Genomic DNA, 23,044 nt, shown 5'->3' with positions numbered 1-23,044 from the left:
TGTGTGTGTGTGTGTGTGTGTCCTACTGACTCCATTTATCGGTTTCTCGTCTCCGTAGGGGGTATTTCAATGGGCCATGACAACACACACACATACATACACACACACACACACGTACACACACACGCGCGCACACACACACACAGAGCTCTGTCCTAGAACCCTCGTCCAACCTGCACCATGCTGTGGAACAATAAGAACCTGGGCGTCCTCTGAGCGCCTGGCGGCTCTGTGGTTCTTCAGGCTTGGCCACACACTCTCATACACACACACTCTCATACACACACTCTCATACACACACACTCTCATACACACACTCTCATACACACACTCACATACACACACTCTCATACACACACTCTCATACACACACTCTCATACACACACTCTTATACACACACACTTATACACACACACACACTCTCACACACACTCTCTCATGTCCTGTTACTCTCCTGTGTGGCCACAGCCCACATATTGATGTTGGAGAAAGACGAGCCAGGTTCGAGGCCTTGAGGTTGCTCAAGGACTCGACAGAAAAAGAACGGGTCTGGAACCAGTAACCCTTTGGAGATCAGTCCATCATCCTCCCCTGTCCCCACTGGGCACTCATGTAGCGCGGCTTCACAGAGGAGCAGATATGTCCTCTGTACCTGTCAGTCATAGAGACTCTGGCATTCCAGCAGTGTGCAGACTGACACACACAGACACACACACACACACACACACACACTCACACGCACACACACTGACACATACTGACTCACACGCAGAGCGGCCTCACAAAAGGAGCTTTGTGAGTCGATCATGAGAGAGAAGGAAAAAATGAAAATAAACTGGTCTCGCTACAAAGCAGCCCTCTGAAATGCTTGTGCAGAGACGGTTAGGGATCGCAATAATGTTATCCTAACTCTGCAGGGCTGGCTGTGGCTGACTGACTGACTGGCTGACAAATGACTGACTGGCTGGCTGACTGACTGACTGACTGACTGACTGACTGACTGACTGGCTGACTGACTGACCAGCTGACAGGCTGACTGACTGACTGACTGACTGACTGACTGACTGGCTGACTGACTAGCTGACAGGCTGACTGGCTGACTGACTGACTGGCTGACTGACTGACTGACTGACTGACTAGTGGACTGACTGACTGGCTGACTGACTGACTGACTGACTGACTAGTGGACTGACTGACTAGCTGGCTGGCTGACTGACCGACTTACTGGCTGACTGACAAGTATGGCAGAGATAGACAGTGATAGACACCACCTTTACGATGCATGTGGACACATACCACTCGATGCATACGATGCATGTGGACACAGTCTGTAAGTATGGTAATAGTATATACTACACTCACCAAACACATGTACACCTTCTCATTCATGGAGGTGGTGTAATGGTGTGGGGAATGTTTTCTTGGCACACTTTGGGCTCGTTAATACCGATTAATCATTACTTGAATGCCACAGCCTATTCGAGTATTGTTGCTGACCATGTCAGTGTTTCCCATTAATTATCTAGACTGTGGCGGCCCACCGTAGTCTAATTTGTCCCACCATAGTCTCATAACGAACCGAAAACATTAGTACACGTGAGCAATGCGATCTTTGGGATTTGCACTGCATCTACTGTAGGTCCATACGATTTAGCACTATCGATACCCCCCCGCCATTGACAAAAGACTTTAGAGGGTCCGAGGTCCACCCACCACTTTCTTCATCATGTCATATGACCACAATTTACCTTTACTTTACTAAATGTCATTGTCTCAGTGTTGTCTTGTACTCTAATCAAATCTTCTAATAGCTACTTCCAGCATGATAATGTACAATGTCACAAAGCAAAAGTTATCTCAAACTGGTTTCATGAACATGACAATGAGGTCAGAGTTCTTCAGTGGCCTTCCCAGTCATCGGATCTGAATTATTATTTTTTATGTTTTATTTAACCTTTATTTAACCAGGCAAACATGTAAGAACAAATTCTTATGGAACAAATTCATGAATGGAATAGAACACCTTCGGGATGCGGTAGAACGGGAGATTCACAGCTTGAAAGTACACCTGAAGAATCTGCAGGAATTGTGTGACGCAAACATGTCATCATGGACCAGAATCTCAAAGGAATGTTTCCAGAATCTTGTGGAATCAATGCCACGAAGAATTGAGGCTGTTTTGAGAGCAAAGGGAGGCCCTACCCAGTATTGGTATAGTGTAACTTCCTAATAAAGTGTTGTGTGTATATTTAGAGGTTATCTTCTGGAATCTCCTGTCTCCATGTATGGGTAGAAAGAGAAAAAGATATTGAGGCCATCTCTTTTCACCTTCATTCCCATCTAAATTAATTTCACAGCTGGAGGAGATGGGGGGGGGGGGGGGGCGTCCATCTGCTAAACACAACACTTGACATGCTTCCATCACGCATCCAGGTGGTCCTCCAACGAGGAAAACACACATGAGAAAGAGTGAGTCAACCCCTGCACGGCAAGAAAAAAGGCTGAGGGGGGAGCGGAGATTGACTGACAGGTGTCATTGAAGAGCTGGTGACAGATAGCTGGTGTCCTCTGTCCCCTCTCTGCAGGGATGAGGTGGTCTGGGGTGGAGTGGGGGAGGGGGGGGGGGGGGTGTAAGGTTTGTCATTGAACACCACCTGCCTCCACTTAACCCCTCTCATGCTTTCTGCTTGAGCTGCCTCTTTCAGCCCTCTCCCCTCTCCGTCCTCCTCTCATTCATAGACGGGGCGTCCCGCAGGTTTCAGGGGGCCTCTGCCCCTCCGATTCCCAAACAGCAGGGCGACTGGGGAACCGTGAGCCAGGGCCTGGGGCTAAGCAATCCACCCAGCCTCAGACACACTCACACAGCCACCATCCTCATTCGCCACACATTGGAGTGCACAAACACTCACACAACACACAAATGCACATGTACACACACATACTGTACACACAGATACACACTTTACATCTTTGATCGTCGTACATGATTGTGCTGTTCTGCGTAATTGCATATTGTATATTTGTATATCGTATGTTTTTAATTGTGACTCCTAAGCCAAGTTTCCCATCTGACTAAAAGCCCATCTTTTGAAATTGCCTTTAAATAACTAAATGATTAAATGATGATTATATAATGATTAAAGCACTTTGAGCTGCAACGTTTGCAGGAAAAGTGCTATACAAATAAAGGTAAATATTATTATTATTATTAGTAGTAGTAGTAGTAGTAGTAGTAGTAGTAGTATTATATTAGTATTATTATTATTATTATTATCATTATTATTATTATCTGGGACAATAAAGTAAACTCAACTGAATGGAAAGTAAACTAAACACAGACACGCACGCACACACACACACACACACACACACAATCACCAACCCCTAGTCCAATTGGTCGCTATGCCAATCAATGGCCTCTGTTAGGTCAAGAGTGACTCACATCACATTAAAGAGGACATGGGGTTCCTCTATTCAGGACCCTCCACAGGCATGCACCCTCCTTTCCCCACGCCTCATGAAAGCCTGGCCTCTCGCCCTCTTCCCCTCATCCCCCTTTTCCCTTTGCCCCTCTTTACCCTCTCCCCGGGCCCCTATCCTCTCTCTTAATCCATGGGCCGCGGCTGAAGTGTTCACCGACCCATACCTTTGATTGCCCTCGCCTGCATATGGCACGCCCCCTGGAGACCTGCCCCGGTTAGTGGGCTCTCTGGGGGGGCGGCCCGGTGGCCCGGTCATTGTGTCCCAGAACTGTGTGTGGTTCTTCTCCTGACTGGGTTTGTTTAATACGGTGTCTAAGGAGGACAATGTGCAGACACTTTAAGATCCCCACAGGCCTGCTTCTCTCTCTCTCTGCCTCTCTCTCTCCTTCTCAGTCTGTCTCCAACTCAAGTGTGGCTATTAAAGACTCATTTCATCCATTGCTCGCTGTTCCCATTGCTCGCTCACTCTCTTTCGTTTCACTCCCCCCCCCCCCCACCCTCTCTCTCTCTCTCCATCTTCTTGCATCATTGACCAACTCGAGTGCTCCAGCTGCTTTCAATGTTCTGTGAATCTCTCTTCTCTTTCCTTGAAAACACCCCAAAGAAAACATCAATACAAACGCAGTCGTATAGTTGGCCGTAAGCCGTGTCTAAGACTAGGTGCTAAGTTACATCAACTCTGTTTAAACAAATACCACATTTCTGTGTCATAACGTCCTGTCACCTGAAGGGAACCATCAGTCAGGGATGTGGTAATGAAGCATGGTAATGAAGCGCGTGGGAATCCAGCAATAGCAACAGCATTGCTATTAACGGTGTGCTGGAGTTAACGGTGCTCTGTGACTGTTTGGCTACTTTCAACTGTTTTAGCAAAGCTACCCTTTAAAAAAAATTGGCAGAGAATTTTAACTTGGAACAGGACAGTACCTTAAGTATCATGAAATGATTCCAACATTAAATCCTGAGATTTGCCAGAACTAGAATTACAGTATATTGTTCTCTGCCACTCTCTAAAGGCGTTGATGATGTAGAGGTGGTTACTAGGGAGACAGGTTTCATGGACAGGTGGTGCTTGTAGGGCGTGGGGCAGGGGCTGGTCGAAACCCGGTTGTTTATCCACCGGGCCAATCGGTGTGAAACTCTGGGATCCCGCGTCCCAAGGCGAGAGGAAAAGGCGGAAAGCCTCCGAAATCTCCCCCCTGATCCCCGCTTTGATAGACGAAGGTTCCTAAAATAACTCCCTCCCTCTAAGGTGCTCTGTGCATAGGAGAGAGAGAGAGAGAGAGAGAGAGAGAGAGAGAGAGAGAGAGAGAGAGAGAGAGAGAGAGAGAGAGTGAAGGGAGAGAAAGAAGAGAGAAAAGGAGATGAAAGGGGGGAAAGAGGAAATTTGGGAGAGTATAGTAAAGAGGGGAAAAAGGGTGGTATGGAACCCTAACCCCTGCAGGGAAGCAGAGACAGATGGAAGGCCGTGAGAGTGTTCCTACCATCGCCCTGAGGTTATTTATAGGAGGGGAGATTGAGGGGTGATGATGGGCAAGGATGGGGGTCCTACGGAAGGGTGCAGGGGTACGCTCCTGGCTGCTGACTTCACAATAAAGGAGAGCAGAGAGGAATGGAGATGTGTTAATGGCCTGTTGGAAAACACCCGTCAGCTCGGCAAGAACAGTACCGTACCTCCCATTAAACACACACACACACACACACACACAGTCACACACATACAGGGCCATAATCACCTCTACACACACACAGACACACACAGACACTCACAGCTATAATCGTCTCTACACACACACACACACACACACACACACACACACACACACCATACAGTTCACCACAGTGACAAGTCAATGTTACTTACTGCTATCCACACAAGAGAGCTGGATGTGGCCAACCTATCCGTGTTAAGTGTTTGAACTCCGGCCAACTTTCGACGGCAGATTTTGCTGCTTCTGACATATCTGCCGCGTTAACTTTGCATCTAATAGTTTTTTTATCATGTTTACTTTGCACGATACATCGCTCGCCTTTTCCTTTAGTACTATCTGGTGTTTTTTTTCTCGTTTTCTGCTTTTAGTTTACGCTGATACCCACCCAGGGCCTCCGCAGGTGGAGACGAGACAAAAGCTGCTTTTCAGCTCTGCAGACTTGATATCTCCTAGAGGTCTCTGAAGACAGCTGAAATATGCTGCTGTGGGGGGTTGCTCTTGGCTGGGCTTCCCAGGGAAGGGGAGAGAGGTGAAAATGACTTTACCTTCTGAGGAAACGGGCTCTGCTGCGGCTCGGCCCTGGCCCCGGCCAAACTATTCTGTCTTGTTATCTTTATCTCTTTCGGACTCCACGCTATTCTTCCGATTATTTTTCCGAGGTTAGAAAAAAGGCCGGATCCTGTGGAGGGGAGAGAAAGAAGAAAAAAAAAACTACGGAGGGAGCTGAGCTTGGCCCGGCCAATCTAAGCTTTGGAGCGGTTGTTGTTGTGTTGGGGTGGAAGGACACAGGCCAGGTACACAGCAGGGAGGGGAGGGGGGGGGGGGGAACCGTGTGTGTACTCACTACAGACCTGCTTGGCTTAGTGGCTGGAAAACATGGTGGACAATCTATTACAGGAGCGGAGAGAGAGAGAGAGAGAGAGAGAGAGAGAGAGAGAGAGAGATAAGACGGATGAAGAGAGATGGACAGAGAGAGAGGGAGAATAATAGTAGGGTGGAGGAATAGAGAAAGTGAGGGGCGGGAGGGCGAGGAATTAGTAAAAAAAGAAGAAGAGAGTAGAGAGTAGAGGAAGAGAGAGAGAGAGAGAGAGAAAGTGATGGAGCTAGTAGCAGTGTTCCAGCCCAGGTGAGGCTGAGAACAGCTGGTAATATTTTCACCCTCATTTACCAGGCTATTAAAAACCCCACAGTCTTCCAGATGGGACAGGGGTCACACACCCTCTCCTACAGTCTACACACACACACACACACACACACACACACACACACACACACACAGAGGAACACATACGTGTATGTGTGACGGGGTGTTACATTCATGCACATGTGTGACTGCACAGTAGACATGCACATACATACTGTACATATGAACGCATTACAATGAGCCCCCCTGTCCTCCGATTTCTACCTCCGCCGGCCTCCCCTTGCAGTAGGTAAGACGGAGGTCGAAGGCTGCATTCCCGGAACTCACACCCACCCAGAAGACCTCCGTTCCCTCTTTTGTTATTGCACACATAGCTCTGCACTCAGTACAAACCGCTGCTAATTGCTTTCCCATTACGCAGCACCCAGGCCATCTTGGTGGCTTTCCAAGACCACCTCTGCGACACGGAGCACTGTGCAGAGCCCTGCCGCGTTTCCTCCCTCTACCTCTCCCGCAAAAAACTGTTGTTTTAACGGCGAGGCACGGGGCAAAAAATACCAGCGCGTCGGCGACGGCAATGTAATCAACAAAAAGTAGAACAATTATTGTATAGCGCTGTAATTGATGATGTGGTCGGACTCCTCGAATGAGGAAGTGAGGAAACTTTATATAGGCTACGACGTTTTACGAGCACCGCACAGAATGTCATGCACATGTTACTCCGCCTCTCACAGTTGCTGCCTGTTATGGTTTCTTCTTTTCTACACAACATACAATGAAATATAAACAATAACGCATAAATATAAACAGTTGTGATAAAAAGTAAAAACATGTTTTTTCCAGTATACAGTGTCAGCTCAATATAGTTAATATCAAACAATGATTGATCTAACTGTGGGCTTGCAGAGGGAGGGTGTAGGGTAAGTGAGGACCAGAGAGGGGCTGCAGGATAACTCTCTAACCAGAGAGTGTGAGTAGTTTAAATAAGTACTGTTAAGTGGGCTATTAAGTAAGGTCATCTCAGGTACCATAAACACAGTCTAATTAATTGAAGTCACAATAAATCTCTGTGGTCACATGGAAATCATCATATTAACTGTACCTAGAATGGAGTAGGGCGTGTGTTTGAGTGTGTGTGTGTGTGTGTGTGTGTGTGTGTGTGTGTGTGTGTGTGTGTGTGTGTGTGTGTGTGTGTGTGTGACAAGAGGGTTTAAGTAATGAGATGGAGCCTGTGAATGCTTTGTAACGTGTTTAAGGAGGAAGTAGGGCAGGGTTTGGATCTTGGCTTCTATAAACATACTCTGCTAAATCAGGTTTGAGTTAACTTGACTAATAAAAGTCGGAGTGCATTCAAAGGACAGGGGGTCAGAGCTGAGCTGTGTGTCACAAGCCAGGGACCAGAACACAGCCAAGACAACCCCCAGGACAGGACCCACACCCAACACAACGTAGGAAATCAACACTAAAAACACATATGATAACAGAAAAGAATTACTAAAGAATGTTTCTACGGATGGGAAGCAGAACGAGATCTACTGACAGGCCCTGGACCGGACCGGCCAAGTTCTCACACAGGTTTTCAGTAACGGGGCCGACAGAACGCAAACAAAAACAGCGGGGCCTGTCTTGATTGGCTCAACTGTTTGGACTCGCACTCAAACGCCCGTGAATCACGGCCAGTCAGTGTGAGCCGGGCAGGCAGACGAGGGCGGCCATTCCAAATCAGCGGCCCAACAGTGCATGTCAGGAATAATAACGTGCAATGACCATAACAGGGAAGGGGTTCTCCGCTGCACCGCGGAGCTGAGCTGAGCTCTGAGGTTGCATATCTCCCGGACAGCTCCGTTACAAAACATCATTATAAAACTGACGTGTTGGCATATAAACAACTGTTCATCTCACTCAAAAAAAAGTTCAATGACTAATCTAAGGCCTCTTCTGGTTGCAATGGAAGATGCGTAGGCTAGTGAACGGGGGGGGGTTCAGTGGAGTTCCTGAACTGAGCTGGGGACAATCTTCTGTTCATGAAAGAACAACATTCGTTAAATGAAGAACTTTTCTGAGTCTAGGAGAGAGCGGGGGCCTGGATTTTCAAAAGAGATGAAGTACTACTTTAGCTAAGAAGCTTTCGCGAAACGGACCCCTGGTCTTCAGTTTGGTGATTCTTAACCTTGGGGTCAGGAACCCATGCGGGGGTGAAAGATGATTTCTAAAACGGGGGTTGGTTGTGATTTGGGCAGTGGTTGAGAACCACTGAATTAGGATATTGTTTTGTTGCATCCGGGTAGTCATTCAAAATGTCCCCCTTGTTCTGGTGAATGTACTGTAATTACTGTGATGTAGACATAAAGACCTGTTGTAGGGACAGCTTAGTGATGTAGCCGCGCAGAGGTTAAACAAACACAGCGTCTGGAATCACACAGGTCTAAGCCTCTTATGGTCTCACTGATCATTGACTTCTGATGGGGTGGGAGATGTCAGAGACAGAAGCCCCCCACCATAACATCACCCCTCCAGTCTGTCCCCTGTCTCCTCCCCTCTCCCTCTCCCTCTCTCTCTCTCTCTCTCTCTCTCTCTCTCTCTCTCTCTCTCTCTCTCTCTCCCCTCAGGACTTTGATTGACTGACAGTGGTCAGGTCAGCTCCTATTGCGTCTATGCAGACATGTTCACACTATACCATACTTTTCACTGCTTCTTCTCTTCCTTTGGCTCGTTCATCCCCCCATTCTCTCTCACGCATAGTCAAACGATTAAACAGTTGGCAGAAACTAGTGGGACACAACACATTAACTCATGTGAGACTCTCCATTTCTCTCTCTCTCTCTCTCTCTCTGTCTTTTTGAACCTCTGCCCCTCCTTCACTCTCCCTCTCCCTTTCCCTCTCCTCACGCCTCTCAGAAAGTCGCAGGGCGATGCAGTTTCATTTCCGGACCCGCTGAAATCGATGCTGTCTCCGAGAGAGAAGCCCCAGCACTGAGGGTACAGCGGTACAGCGGCACCAATAACTGAACTTAAGTTTGGATCCACTCCAACCCCCCCGCCCCACCCCCCCCCCCCACCCCCCACCCCAAAACAACCCTGGTGCCAGGCTTCATAAACATCCAAAGGGAAATGAAATAACTGTTAAAGTGGAAATATGAAAAAGCCCGCTCATATGGGTAAACTCAATTTTCCCCTCAACACTCCCCGAACATTTCTGTCCACCTCTGAGAGATTCCGCAGAGGCCGAGCGGCATTCCGCATCCCGCAGAATAAATGGAGGAATTCCTGGTCAAAAAACGTCCCTCGTCGAGATTCCTTTCCGCCGCGGGTCAACACAGAGGTTCTCCACATGAGCGGGGCCCTGTTACCATCCCCTCGCCCGTATGGGGAAGAGAGAGCTTCACTGAACTCTAGTGTGTATTCATGCCGTGGCCCGCCATGGCTACACACACATGTACACATACACGGCACGCACACATACACACACACACATATACACACACACACAGTGCAGACATAGAGGATGTGTTTGATACTCAAGGCTGTGGCTGAATCTCTGTTCAATATCCAGAGGCACGAAGCACAAAGGCCCGAATCCGATTCTATTATTATTCCATCCCCTTCCATTACCATTCCGCCACATTCCACATAGCCCACGAACACAGAGACATCAAACAATAGTCCTTCAAAGAGACTTCTGGTTTCTGGTTAACACATCCAATGGGTAGCGCTCTAAGTGGCCCTGGTCTTCGGTAGTAAAAAGCCTTCCCAGTCGACAACGGGGCCGGCAAATGGAGAAATCAGAGACTCCTCTTCAAAAAGGCGACTGGTGAGCACATCAGGGCCACCGGGCCTCTTCAGTAAGTGGCTCCCCTCCTTTGTAGTGTCTGTGTGGACATGCTGGAGACGTTTAGTTGGGTTAGAATGTCTTTCCCAGGTTTGAGAAGGTGTAGACGGGGTGCAGAGGAGCCCTGGGACTGTGTCTGTTAAGAGGCCTGGGTCCTAGCCTCACAGCCCTGGCCCCATCCCCAGCCTCCTAGCCCTTAGCCTTCCAGTCCCAGCCTCCCAGAACCAGGCCCCCAGCCCTAGTCCCAGCCTCCCAGCCTCCCAGTCCCAGCCTCCCAGCCTCCCAGTCCCAGCCTCCCAGTCCCAGCCTCCCAGTCCCAGCCTCCCAGTCCCAGCTTCCCAGTCCCAGCCTCCCAGTCCCAGCCTCCCAGTCCCAGCTTCCCAGTCCCAACCTCCCAGCACCGCAGCCCCAGACTTCCTGTCCCAGCCTCCCAGTCCCAGCCTCCCAGTCCCAGCCTCCCAGCCTCCCAGTCCCAGCCTCCCAGTCCCAGCCTCCCAGCCTCCCAGTCCCCACCTCCCAGTCCCAACCTCCCAGCACCGCAGCCCCAGACTTCCTGTCCCAGCCTCCCAGTCCCAGCCTCCCAGTCCCAGCCCTGCAGCCCCAGAACCAGGCCCCCAGCCCTAGTCCCAGCCTCCCAGTCCCAGCCTCCCAGTCCCAACCTCCCGGCACCACAGCCCCGGCCTCCCAGCCCCAGCCACCACACGTGGGCATCGGTTCCCCTCTGTCGGCACATACTTGGACACAGTCCTCACTGGCCGTGGCTAGGCGCTTGGCTAATGATCACTCAGAATTAGCCCAACTAAGCCTTTTATTTCTGGATTCCTCGGTCAGTGTGGTCACAGAGTCATCGCCTCTCACCACCACAGAGAGAAAGTTGGAGAGAGAGAGAGAGAGAGAGAGAGAGAGAGAGAGAGAGAGAGAGAGAGAGAGAGAGGGAGAGAGAGAGCGGGAGAGAGAAAGAATGAACACTTGCATCAAACAGAGAGAGGGAGAAGTGGTGCAGAGATAAAGTTAACAAAGGAGAAGAAACTGAGGACAGAAAAGAACGGTGCAGTGAGGAGGAGATGCTGTGAAGACAACAGGATATGAGAAAAACAGAGAGGGGGCTGATGGATAGAATGATAGAGAGCAGAAAAAAAGAGAGAGAGAGAGAGAGAGAGAGAGAGAGAGAGAGAGAGAGAGAGAGAGAGAAAGAGAATAGAATATAAAGGGAGTGAGTGAGGTTGTTCATGAGGATGGCAGGGTGCGGGCCTCTTCGCTCTACACTCCACATTCCCCCGTTCAGACAGTCCAATAACCTTTTATGGTTCGAGGTAGCACCTTTCGTTCGAACGAGTGCAGTCTCTCAAAGGAGTGAGCTACACAGACACAGGCAGGGTCAGAGTACCACCCAGCCCATCCCAGCCCAGCCCAGCCCAGCCTAGCCTAGACCAGCCTAGCCTAGACCAGACCCAGCCCAGCCCAGCCCAGTACCAGCCCAGTACCAGCGCAGCCTATAGTGGTCTACTAACTCCTCAGCCTATTGTCCCTGCATGGAGGGCCTAGGCAAACAGAGGCAGCTCTCTAATTGTCAGCCACTGCTGGGAACAATTGGACAAAGGCTGAGCCTAAACAAACAGGCTGTGTCTTGTCTCGTGTTGGACTGCGGCGTGGTGGCTCTGTTGAACTGGCAGGGGCCTCTGTGTAAAAGGCCTAATCCCCAGCGGCCTTTACATACAGAGACTACTGACTGAGTTCATCTGCAGGAGAGAGGGGGGGGGGGGGGGGGGGGGGACATGGTGATGGAGGAAAACCAGCAGAGAGAGGAATGGGGTAGGAGAGAGAAATAGCCTTTCTCTTCAAGAGGATAAGATCCATGGGCTTTTTCCATGATTCGACGAGCACTTCATAACTCGGCAAACGATGCGAAACGACAACACTCAACAGTTTTTGATGAAGTAAGAGTTTGCATGAGAGAGGAAACATCCCCCCCCCCCGAATTACATGAGCCTTTACAGACGCCCCCCAAGAGGAAGATTAGTTATGATGCGAGCTCTTTTGAGGCACAGAAGCAGCACTCAATTACCCTTACAAAACAATAGGATGAAAAAGGGCCTAGACTTTTCCAATCCGGTTATGACTCTCATAACCCCAACATGCATGGTTGCAGTCGGTGGCCAAAGTCAGCTTGTTAAACCACCGGCTTAGAACCTAAACCTCTTTAAAGGAACTAATCTTCAAAGGGAGAAGAATTCCTAACCCTTCAGACTACAACAGGATTTAAGTTTCTATGGCTACTGATAGTAATTATCAACCAATAAAGAAAACGAGAGTCAAACGTACTTCTGGATGTTAAACAAACACGGCTAAATGGGTTGAGACAGCTTAATATGGAGGGTAAGCAGATTCAGCTTCCAGAAATGCACACACACATACACACACATACACAGACACACACACACACACACACACGCACACACACATTCAGACGGCGTGGTAATGAGGAAAGGTTGAGTTAATATTTCTCTGTACAGAAACACAAATCATTAGATGGCCGTAAAATGTAATTTCCTGCAATCCAAACGGGCCTGTTCTAACACTCAGGCACATGGGAAGTTAGTCAGGCAGACGCTTTCCCCATCAGAACCACCTGTAGGGGAGAGGGCTACCTCATTACAACTAGAGAGAAAGACAAAGGAGGAGAGAGAGAGAAAGAAAGAAAGAAGAGAGGGAGCAAGAGAAAAGAAAGAGAGAGAGAGTGACAAAGAAAGAGGGGAGAGAGAGAGAGAGAGAGAGAGAGAGAGAAGAGAGAGAGAGAGAGAGAGAGAGAGAGAGAGAGAGAGATGTGTATGTAGATAGCCATTGATAGTCGGTGGGAAAGTATAGAATAGTTTTGTTAGACTTTCAACAAGATCACCATAATCAAAGGCAAGGACAAGATTCAAAAACAAGATTCAACTGTGTGAAATGTTTAAAGGGTCGATACGCTATTAATATACGCTATTAATATACACTATTAATATCAATATCAAGTGATAAGGTTGAAATCATCTCTTCTACTTTCGTGGGCTGAAACTGATGTACCGATGGTGTTCCAGTGTGGAAAGAACTAGTTTGAGAGGGAGAGAACAGAAGCCGGTCTGGGAAGGCCAAAGCGTTGAACATCCATTCCTTTCTGCCTCTTTCCTCTCATTCAGAACGCCGTGAGTAAACACACACGCAGAAGCCAAGACGGCCTGCCAGTCAACTCTGATAACAGCCGCCAACTGCAGCTCTGTGGCCAAACCCAATACTTGCAAAGCGAGCCAGGTACACCAGACTGTGATGGAGGGGGAGGGGACAGTAGGGACAGACAGAGCAGAGGTGGGGTGGGTGTGTGTGTGTGTGTGTGTGTGTGTGTGTGTGTGTGTGTGTGTGTGTGTGTGTGTGTGTGTGTGTGTGAGCCAGAGGGAGCGATCGTTGGATGATTTTAGCTTAACAGCCAGAAGAGTGCAGTGCCAAGGCATCCCCTTCCAAAGGATTGATGTCATGCACAGTGGTGAGAGGGAGAGCGAGAGAGAGAGAGCGAGAGAGAGAGAGAGAGAGAGAGAGAGAGAGAGAGAGAGAGAGAGAGAGAGAGAGAGAGAGAGAGAGAGAGAGCAGCTCCCTCTCCTCTGACCATCTCTCAGACACGCCTGTCCAACGTGTGGTTCAACTCTAGCCTATCAGCACGGCTGCAGCCCTGGCTCTGGGGAAGCAGTTAAGAGTGAAACGTTCCTAAATAGACACACAAGCGGAAATGATGAATGCATAAAAGGCTTCTTCATTCATGGACAGAAATCTAACGTTGTCACGTCTGAGGAAAAATAGAAAATCAGGCTACTGGATGGAGCAAAAAAAATATCCCTGGGTTGACTGATAAGTTGCACATATATTTTCATTTTTTAAACAAATATTAATCTTTGGCTGAAAAGCCCATAAAGGTTGGGTATTTATTAGCTCTCAGGGAGCGTGGCACGTACAAAGGCCTGATTGTGGGCGGTGAGAAATTTGCCAGTCCGCGCTGCAATGGGCTTTCTTAAGTCCTTAATGCAATGCAAACATGCTTTACAGATTTACACTGACACATTTACAGCTGAATTTAAAAAGCCATGTTTCATCCCGCTCGTGTTAAATTAAATGTAGCATGGTCTCGTCGCATTAGGTTGGCGAAAAAAGTTAGTAGGCGAGGAAAGTGGTAATTTGATAAGTCGCGGTGAAATTTGGGTCTCTTTTTACTACAATGGCATTTCCTCTACTGACGTATAAAGGACCCATGAGTGCATTGATGCATATCTAGTAATTGTCAAGTCGACAGTACTTTATTTTATACAGTAATGTATTATTTGATCATCAAAAGGCCATTCTTTTATCAGCATACTACATCTAGTCTACTATCTATTACAAATATATGTATATTTTCCACATTATGACATAATAATAATAATGGCTAAAAACTACAGCAAAAGATCTCTCTTTCATTCTCTGGTTTAAAAAAAACACACAACAGCTCTCCATCCCTCTCCAGAGGAGCGTTTCTCTCCGCCGTGGCTTCACCTCCACAGTGTAGCGCCGGCCGAGACAGTAATTACAGGAAAGGGGTTTCCATGCTTGGCTTCAGTTAGCAGGAGAGAAACATTATCAAACGTCTCTCTAGCAGAGACCAAAGATATGACTGAGTGAGCCACGGCTAGCAGCTATGAATCATATTCCCTCGACTCCCCGACCGAAAAAACACAAGCCTCTGAGGAATGGTTTTCCTGGCAGTTTTGGTTAACAAAGGGAAGCCAATACTTATAGCTGAGAGTTCATAAGAGCTACAGTGGCGATGTGCTAGCCTAAATCCACCCTCAACATTGCGAACAGGAACATTCCTGGTTGCCATTCTGTGTAAACGTGTGCCATCGCTTGTATACCAAAGAGCTAGAGGAAACACACTTTGCAACTGTGTGATTTACTTGACTGTATTTAATGATGTAATTCTGTGTTGAGAAACACAACTGAGGGTTGGTAATGATAGTCATCCGCTGCTTCTGCTCCCAGTTGCTACATAACAAACCTAAACAGACAACCACAAAGAAAGTGATTGAAGACAAGGAAATTAAACTCAGAACAAATCCAAAAGTGCACTCAAGTTCAAATCCATGCCTACATAATAAAAACCTGAACAGATATATACATCTATATATATGTTCAGGTTTTTATTATGCTACTTCCTGTCCCCAGTGATCATTTTGTGCAATACCACGTCTTGTCCAAACTACAGTATGTAAGTGACAATTAAACAACCAGCCATTAAACAATTAGCCAATTAGTCTTCGAAACATTGAATGTTGAGTAATACAGCCATATAGTGTACTTTAACTTGGCAAACATACAGGGATAATAAGGAAGGGAAGTAGGTCATTACTAATGCATGACAAGGTTTACACACCGTTGTTTTAAATTAACAAGAGAACTGTGTCGGAGAGTATGATTTATGACTTGGTGGGTTGATTAATGGACGGTGTATACGTTTCTTTCCTCCCCAGACTATATTGAAATGGATTGAACTCAACTGTCACAAAAGACAGACGCACACATACACGCACACACACACACACACACACACACACACACACACACACCACACCCCTACATCTGTTTCACACATACAGTACTATGCACATTCCTAATGTCTACGAGGGCTTTTAAAGATGAACCACTTGATGCCTGCGTTAGTGTACCATGCATTCTGACACACACACACACACACACACACACACACACACACACACACACACACACACAGAGTTTAGAGAGGAGAGGAGTATGACAAGCTCACAGAGACAGAGCCTGAAGGGTGAGGGTTTTTTTCTGAGGTAAAGTGCCTTTAGTGTCAACAGTCTGTCTTGCTGAAATCTGTGCTGAGGCAGTTCCACCCAGATGATTTATAGCCTCCTGACTGTTATTAAAATGTAAGACTGTATCACGGCAGAACGCTGTTTCCACCCCTCTTTTCCAGAACTGAGATATGAAATAGTTACGAGGGGTCGCTTTTTTCCCTCTCTGTTCCATCATAAAATCCCATTTGAAGAAAGTATAACTCATCCAGTCAAGTATCATGGATTAACATTCCAGCTCCTGACTCTGAGAGTAGCATGCAAAAAGACTTCAGAAAGCTCCAACTCAGCATTGTAAATAATATCCTAAACCAACAGGGAGGAGGCCCGTAATCCAAACAAACCCTGAAATATCCCTCTCCAGCAGATTATAAATCATATTGCAAAATGGGTCAAAATTAAATTATATTACATTACTAAATTAACATGTGAGGGTTAAACGAAACATTCAAATCCCATGTGCAACAGCAGCTTTCTCTCAGGCTGGCTAAAAAACAATGAAAACTATTTGACAAGAGGAAACAGCCACCGTCTGGGCACCTGACTCTATGGGTAGAGTCGTAATAAAGGTTATACACCGTCCGTCAGAGGATGTTTAGAACCGTTAACAGCTTTAATGTGGGGAGGCGAATGTGTATTCTACAGTGATTACTACAGAAAGACTATTCGTGACCTTAGAATGATAAGGTTCTATCTCCGTTTAAGGCAGTTCAGAGATATTGAGCGTCAAAGTTTTTACATTCCATTATGTTTTGTGAGATGGAACCTTTGTATTTTATGAATTACTAACTGAAAAATGTCAACATTTTAAAAATAACACCACACAGGCATTAATAAACACCTAATGGATCAGATTATGTAAAAAAAACTCTATTTTGACAAAAATTGAGATAGAACCTTATAATTCTAACGTCACGTATTAGCAGTCATAAAAAAACTAAGTGTATGCCCCTGAAATCAACTGCTTTGATAAAAATAAAAATAATAAAAATAAATGGAAATATTAACATCCTCTTTACCAGAATACGGTCAAGCAGGCTATTTTACATTACAGGAATATCCAAGCACGTTTGGGAAAAGCATGGCAGGGTTAAATGTTCTTTCATTTTAGTTCAGCTTTAAGCCTTTACATATCTATAGGAGAGAGTGTTTTCTTTGCAAAGGTTGTTTTTTGTTTTGTTTTTGTCGAAGTGGGACTTCCATACTAAACAGGCCGTGTATTGTTTAATTAGCTTTTAAATCGCAAATGAGGCGCAGGAGACAATGGACCGGACCTCCAGCTGTGAGAGATGGTTATCCCACCATCAGGGCTTAAGAGTCCCATTGTATTTGAGGAGAACCCAATTTAATGTTTAAATCGGCTCACCTGGAAACCGCTGGAGCAAACAAAGATAACGTAAACCACAATGAATTTGCATTTGCCTAAATATTGATCGGTATGGTAATAATAAACAATCGTGTACTGGAGTAGCCTACGTTACACCCGTGAAAGAAAATAACTAATTCTAATAAGAGTCGACCACATTAAAACGTGACGCACGATGCTTTCTAGAAAAGTGAGTAATAAAAAAAACAATAACCATGACATTTTTGAAGACAATTTTAAAATCGTCCCAATGTCTGAGAAATCAGAAATGGAAAGGGGGAAAAGAGTTACACAAAAAAATAAATACACCAAAATGGGATCATCGGATGTAGACGAACATCAAAGATGGGAGGGTGATGGGACAGGAGCGTAAAAAAAAAAAAAATAAATAATTTCAGAAAAAGTTGATTTCTTACCAGTCGCGCTCATCCCCAGAATTGCCTGTAATAAAACGATGGCCCGGAGAATGGAGAGCTGACATCTCCGGAGACGGTGGGTCACTGTTGCCCGAGTTGGATACATTCCTCCGACTCTACTCAAGCCCCTGTACATCCACTAGCCTACAGTAAAGCTTCACGTGCAGATGTTGATTAGAAAACAATCGCAACGTTTAACGTGTAGTGTCCAGTCGTCGTCCAACCTTCCCGTGCTAAAGCGAATACGAGTTCATAAATCTGACTGCTCCTGGTCAGAATCTTTTAGGGCACGAAGTTCTCCTCTCTCCCTCTCTCTTCTCTTCTCTCTCTCTCTTCTCTCTCTCTCTCTCTTCTCTCTCTCGCGGAGTCCCACTGCTTTCCTTCGCGCTCTCAGCGCACGCTTCCAAAATCTGTGTGAGCGCCTTGCACGAGCCATCTGGCTCTGATTAGGGTCTCATGTGTCGCCACCTTGTGTTGGAAATAAGAAATTCGTCCTGTAAGCATAATCCGTTATGAGAAACTTCAGTCTCACAACTGCACAATAATCCTCCTGTCCTGTACATCACATTATATGATAAAAAGCATTTTTTGGGGGAAGATGGACAATTTCCCCATAGGCTTACTAGACGTATTATAGAAATAGGTTGATATCCATTCATTTACTTGGTTTGGAAGTGCAGCTGGAGATAGTAGAGTCAGTTCTGATTATTGAAAATATAACTGCAATAATCAACATCTGTGGCTGCCTGCACCCCTCTTTGCCAACTCACCACACCCGTTCCTACTCAATGAATCAGCTTTCCTCTCCTCTCTCACCTTAATATGCAGTCTTATCTCATGTACGTTGATGTATAGTACATACATGTGAACAGTGCGGTTTGAACTAGGATCCTCTTGAATGGACACCACAGACTTGAGTCATTATAGCAAGAGGACATCCTCATGGTACGAAGGCTATATATGGGTTTTAGAAGTCGCAGGCAGGGCTACATCAACACAAGAGCATGATTCCAAATCATGTGCAAACAAATGTAAATGCCTTATTGTTATTTTCACTCTAGAAATAGCCTGCATTGTGTTACCTAGACTGTTCGTATAAAAACATATTGACAGTAGGCTATGTTTGGGTGGGAGAAAGGACTCCAGTACCCAATGTTGGAGCACAACCAAGAGGTTGAAATTGGTAACGCACGGAATAACACAACACACCTATCCGTTCAGACCATGATATTGTAGTGCTCATAGAATAGAACTGATTAATTTGTCATGATTTTGAAACACACACACACACACACAAACACACACACACACACACACATACGCACACACACGCGCACACACACACACACACACACACACACACACACACACACACACACACACACACACAGTGGTGTTTTGAAGCATATTCTATTTAACCTTTTTTTTCTATTTAATGGAGAGTGGGAGAAGGGAGACAAAAATGGTTTATTTGTATCAGTCAGCCTTGAGACTGACATCATAGCTGCAACACACACATTTCCAGCAAGCCCTTCTCTGTTCCAACCAGAAGTAAAATAGCCACTCTCCCTTCCAAACTTCTAACAGCTCACATCATCATCTCCTAACTACATACCCTGTTTCATTTTTACCGAACACACTTCATGCTTACGACACACACTTTGTCAGTGTGAGCCAGCCAACGCAGGCAGATACGAGAGGAGAGAGAATGGTAGCAATTTAGCGTCTCCGGGTCCCACATCCTGACCTGCTCCTGCTCATTAAGTCATCTGGCGTTGGAGTCTCCTGGCGGCCTCGGCCCCGGAGCGCTCTGCCGTTTGAAGTGATGGGTCTGTGATGACTCACAAGCCCACGGTTTCAGCTCCCATTTCCCCGCTACTCGTCAAGTCCTGCTGGGCCCTCGGACACATGGCAGCCCCTCTCGGCTGCTGGAGCCCCTTGATCAAAACCTTCCAGCGGAGGCTGGTGGAGGTAGACGAATCAGAGGGCAGGCTCATTGTAATGCATGGAACAGAATGAGGGAATGGTGTTTGATGCCATTGCCTGTTCTGTGCCATGCATTACAATGAGCCCGTCCTCCGATTTTTCTACCTCCACTAGCCTCCGCAGAAACCTTCCCACTACTGACTCCCCCAGCATCTTGGGCCTATATGTCAATATTCATAAAGCGTGGTGTTACTCTCAGGGTGCTGATCTAGGATCCGTTTGGTCCTTTTAGATCATTATGAATAAGATTATATGAACAGATCCTAGACCAGCACTCCTACTCTCAGATGCTACAGTACCAGTCAAAAGTGTGCCCAAACATTTGACTGGTAATGTATATGAATATGAATCCAGGAGACTTGGGTGTAGGGGTATCATCATACCTATAAACTACTGTTCCTGGCATTGTATGTGGGAAAGACAGATAGAGGCAATGATGAAGTTATTGATGGAGTTATTGTATGTGTAGCGGAGGTGATTCAGAGATTTGAGAACTTGAGCATGTTGTCTTGGCCCAATGGTAGACGCTTGGGTCTTCCATGTGGGAGACCCATGTTTGAACGTACGGTTTAGAGGAATTATGGCATGGTTGTTGGATAATGGAAGATGTGTTTTGGGGTTGAAAGCCATGTAGAGGCATGGCTACGCAAGATTACAAATGAGGTAATGATGTCAGAGAAAACACTTTATCAGTCCAAAACAATTATCCTGGCTGTCCGATTACACACACAGACTATACAGATGTGCAGAGGTCAAAGAAAATGCTCATAAAGTAACTAGATTTAGCTTTGACGTCAGAGCTGCGCTGTTTTCTTTGGAACAAGGCGACTCAGTGAAGTTAGCTGAAAAAAAGAGAAAGAGAAAGGTTTAATGACTTTCTTCGGCATGATTGCATCTAATATTAAACATTTGGAAGCCATTACTCCTGGGCTGGTTAAGTAGCAGTAATATTTATGACATGCGGGTATTTTTTCTCTCTCTGATGTCTATCTATGTTATTTTCCCAAAGTAAAATGAGATTATTAAAATTGCAACCATGCACATCGAAACTCATCTAAGTCTAATGGGAGGCTGGATTGAGGTCTGGATGGTCTCTTTTGAAGAGGGAATTCCCCCGGGCTAAGGTCTCGACCATACACACACACACAGGCTAGATTGAGAAGGAGCTCTCTGTTCTACGGTTGACGTGACCTGTGATGTTGTCTCAGTCAGGGAGAGAGCTACTCCGACAGAGGCCAGATGGGAATGAAAAGATGATGATCGACTTTCTCTGAAAGCTGGCTCCCAGCTTTTCTCTCTCTCCCTCTCTCTCTCTCTCTCTCTCTCTCTCTCTCTCTCTCTCTCTCTCTCTCTCTCTCTCTCTCTCTCTCTCTCTCTCTCTCCTCAGATGACTCCAATCAGACTATATCTGTCTATCCATCCATCCATCCGTCGGAAAATGTGTTACCATTTTGTGCACCGTTCCGTCAGTGGATGACACAGGGGTAATTTCCGACCCATTCCACGATGTCTGATAAGCTGACATCATTAATAGTTGACACAGAAAAGTGACCTCACCCCTCACCCCTTGCCACCACCATCACCCCCCCCCCCCCCCGCTTCCTCCACCCCAACCCCCAAATGTGCACCCCCCCAACCCCCTACTATGAGGTAACTGAGTCTAAGCTAAGGAGAAGGCATCAGCTCTGTGTGTGTCTCCTCTCTCTTCGTTCCATCCGGGTGAGATTGTTGAGAGGGACGAGGGAGCAGGAGGGAAAGGGGAAGGAGGGAGGGAGGGAGGGAGGGAGGGTTCATTGTACCTGGGTGGTCCCTTGCTTGTGTTAGCCAATCTGTCAGCCCTACAATAACAGTTGTGTTTCTGACTGACAGGTTAACACGGCCGACGGTGTGAAAAGTGGCAAAAGATCAGCAATAATGATCTCTTCTCTCTCTCTCTGCACTGCAGGTCATTAGTAAGACGGTCATGTTTGCTATACATGGGGCGGGGAGGGGAGGGGACAATGGGTTCTGGTGCGGGCAGAAGGGTGGGAGGGAGGGGTGTAGGTAGGGGCTAGTGTCAGGACGGAGATTAGGGAAATAAGAGGGGGGACAATCGGGGATCATGTTCCTGTTTGTTTAGTTTACCTTAAGGGTGATAGTGTAGATTTAGCCTACATTAGCCTCCTCTCCTGTCCACTTAACCTGGTTAACCAGATCTTATCCACCTCATTTTTCTGGTTTTCTGCTCGAAATGACATGCCCACAGTGAATATAGAATATCTCCACAATCACAAGGGCCTTCATAATGATCTTGTTATCAAATGAAAGCTAACACCTGTGGGGTGGCTGTAGAAGTGTCAGAATCAACATGTATGTTACTTACTGTGTCAGAGTAAATAGAGCTAGAACATTATAAAACATCTCAAATTCAGTCTCCGCCTAAAAAAACAACAGCTTTTACAGTGAATATCACCTTGGAAACCTGATGACCAAGCCCAAATCATCTAGGAATCAGTACTCCAGGGTCTTATTAGTACTTGTGCCAAAGTCGATGCTAGTAATGTGAGCAAATGCAACTTTGTACCTGTTTTAGTACAGGTATGTTTAGGCGGACACCTATATGTTTAGGCCATTTGGAGATATGTTGGCACCATCTTTGACCTTTGACCTTTCTCATGTATCAGATTTCTTTTTTTTTTCTTTTTTTGGGGGGGGGATTTTTTTGGGTTGGCCGACCAATGGTATGGAAATTCGGCGTTGAAACCGGACATGACACATTCTCCAGTTGGAGAAAACTGGATGTGACTTAGGCCGTGTTTACCGTCTCGGGGGGAAAAATGGTGGCATCGTATAGCATGCAAAGTTGTGAAAAAAATGTGATATCGATTAAGAGAATTGATCGAAGTAAGCTCTTTATATCACTTCGGATCCACCTGTGGGTCCGTTGGCTACTATGAGGTTTTAAGTCACGTCCCTCCCTTCCACCATGCTGTTTTACTATTGGTGCTGGCACCTCGACCACATTGCTTTTTCTTCGAGGCTTGCAGCAGGTAAACAACATTTGAAAGGTAATATTTTGGAAAATGAGCGCGTCTACCATTTGTCACGCACTGCACAGTCAATAAACTGCAAGCCTGGTGTGGTTTATTTTCCTGGCCATTGCATCCTAATGTGTGGGACTGTTGGAGTTTGAACAGGCAGAGAGAATTCGTCCTCCTCCTCTGCTCGCCTTGTTACTTCAGAGGTAATG

The 23,044-nt window shown here is 46.5% G+C and overlaps 1 protein-coding gene across 1 annotated transcript in view; it reads right to left on the bottom strand.

Moving 5' to 3' along the window:
- Positions 1-17,935, bottom strand: part of ror1 (receptor tyrosine kinase-like orphan receptor 1) — a gene marked incomplete at both ends in the record, with an annotated part of 117,177 nt that extends 99,242 nt beyond the window's left edge. Inside the window, 1 exon segment of the mRNA XM_080528202.1 lies at positions 17,830-17,935. Within this exon segment, the coding sequence (XP_080384328.1) occupies positions 17,830-17,935 (106 nt within the window).
- Positions 17,936-23,044: the final 5,109 nt, after the last annotated feature.

This window comes from Nansenia antarctica (assembly GCF_963989245.1).
Source record: "Nansenia antarctica genome assembly, chromosome: 1".
NCBI lineage: Eukaryota > Metazoa > Chordata > Actinopteri > Argentiniformes > Microstomatidae > Nansenia > Nansenia antarctica.
The sequence above is the reverse complement of the archived record's forward strand: the minus strand, read 5'-3'. Positions and strand labels throughout refer to the sequence as shown.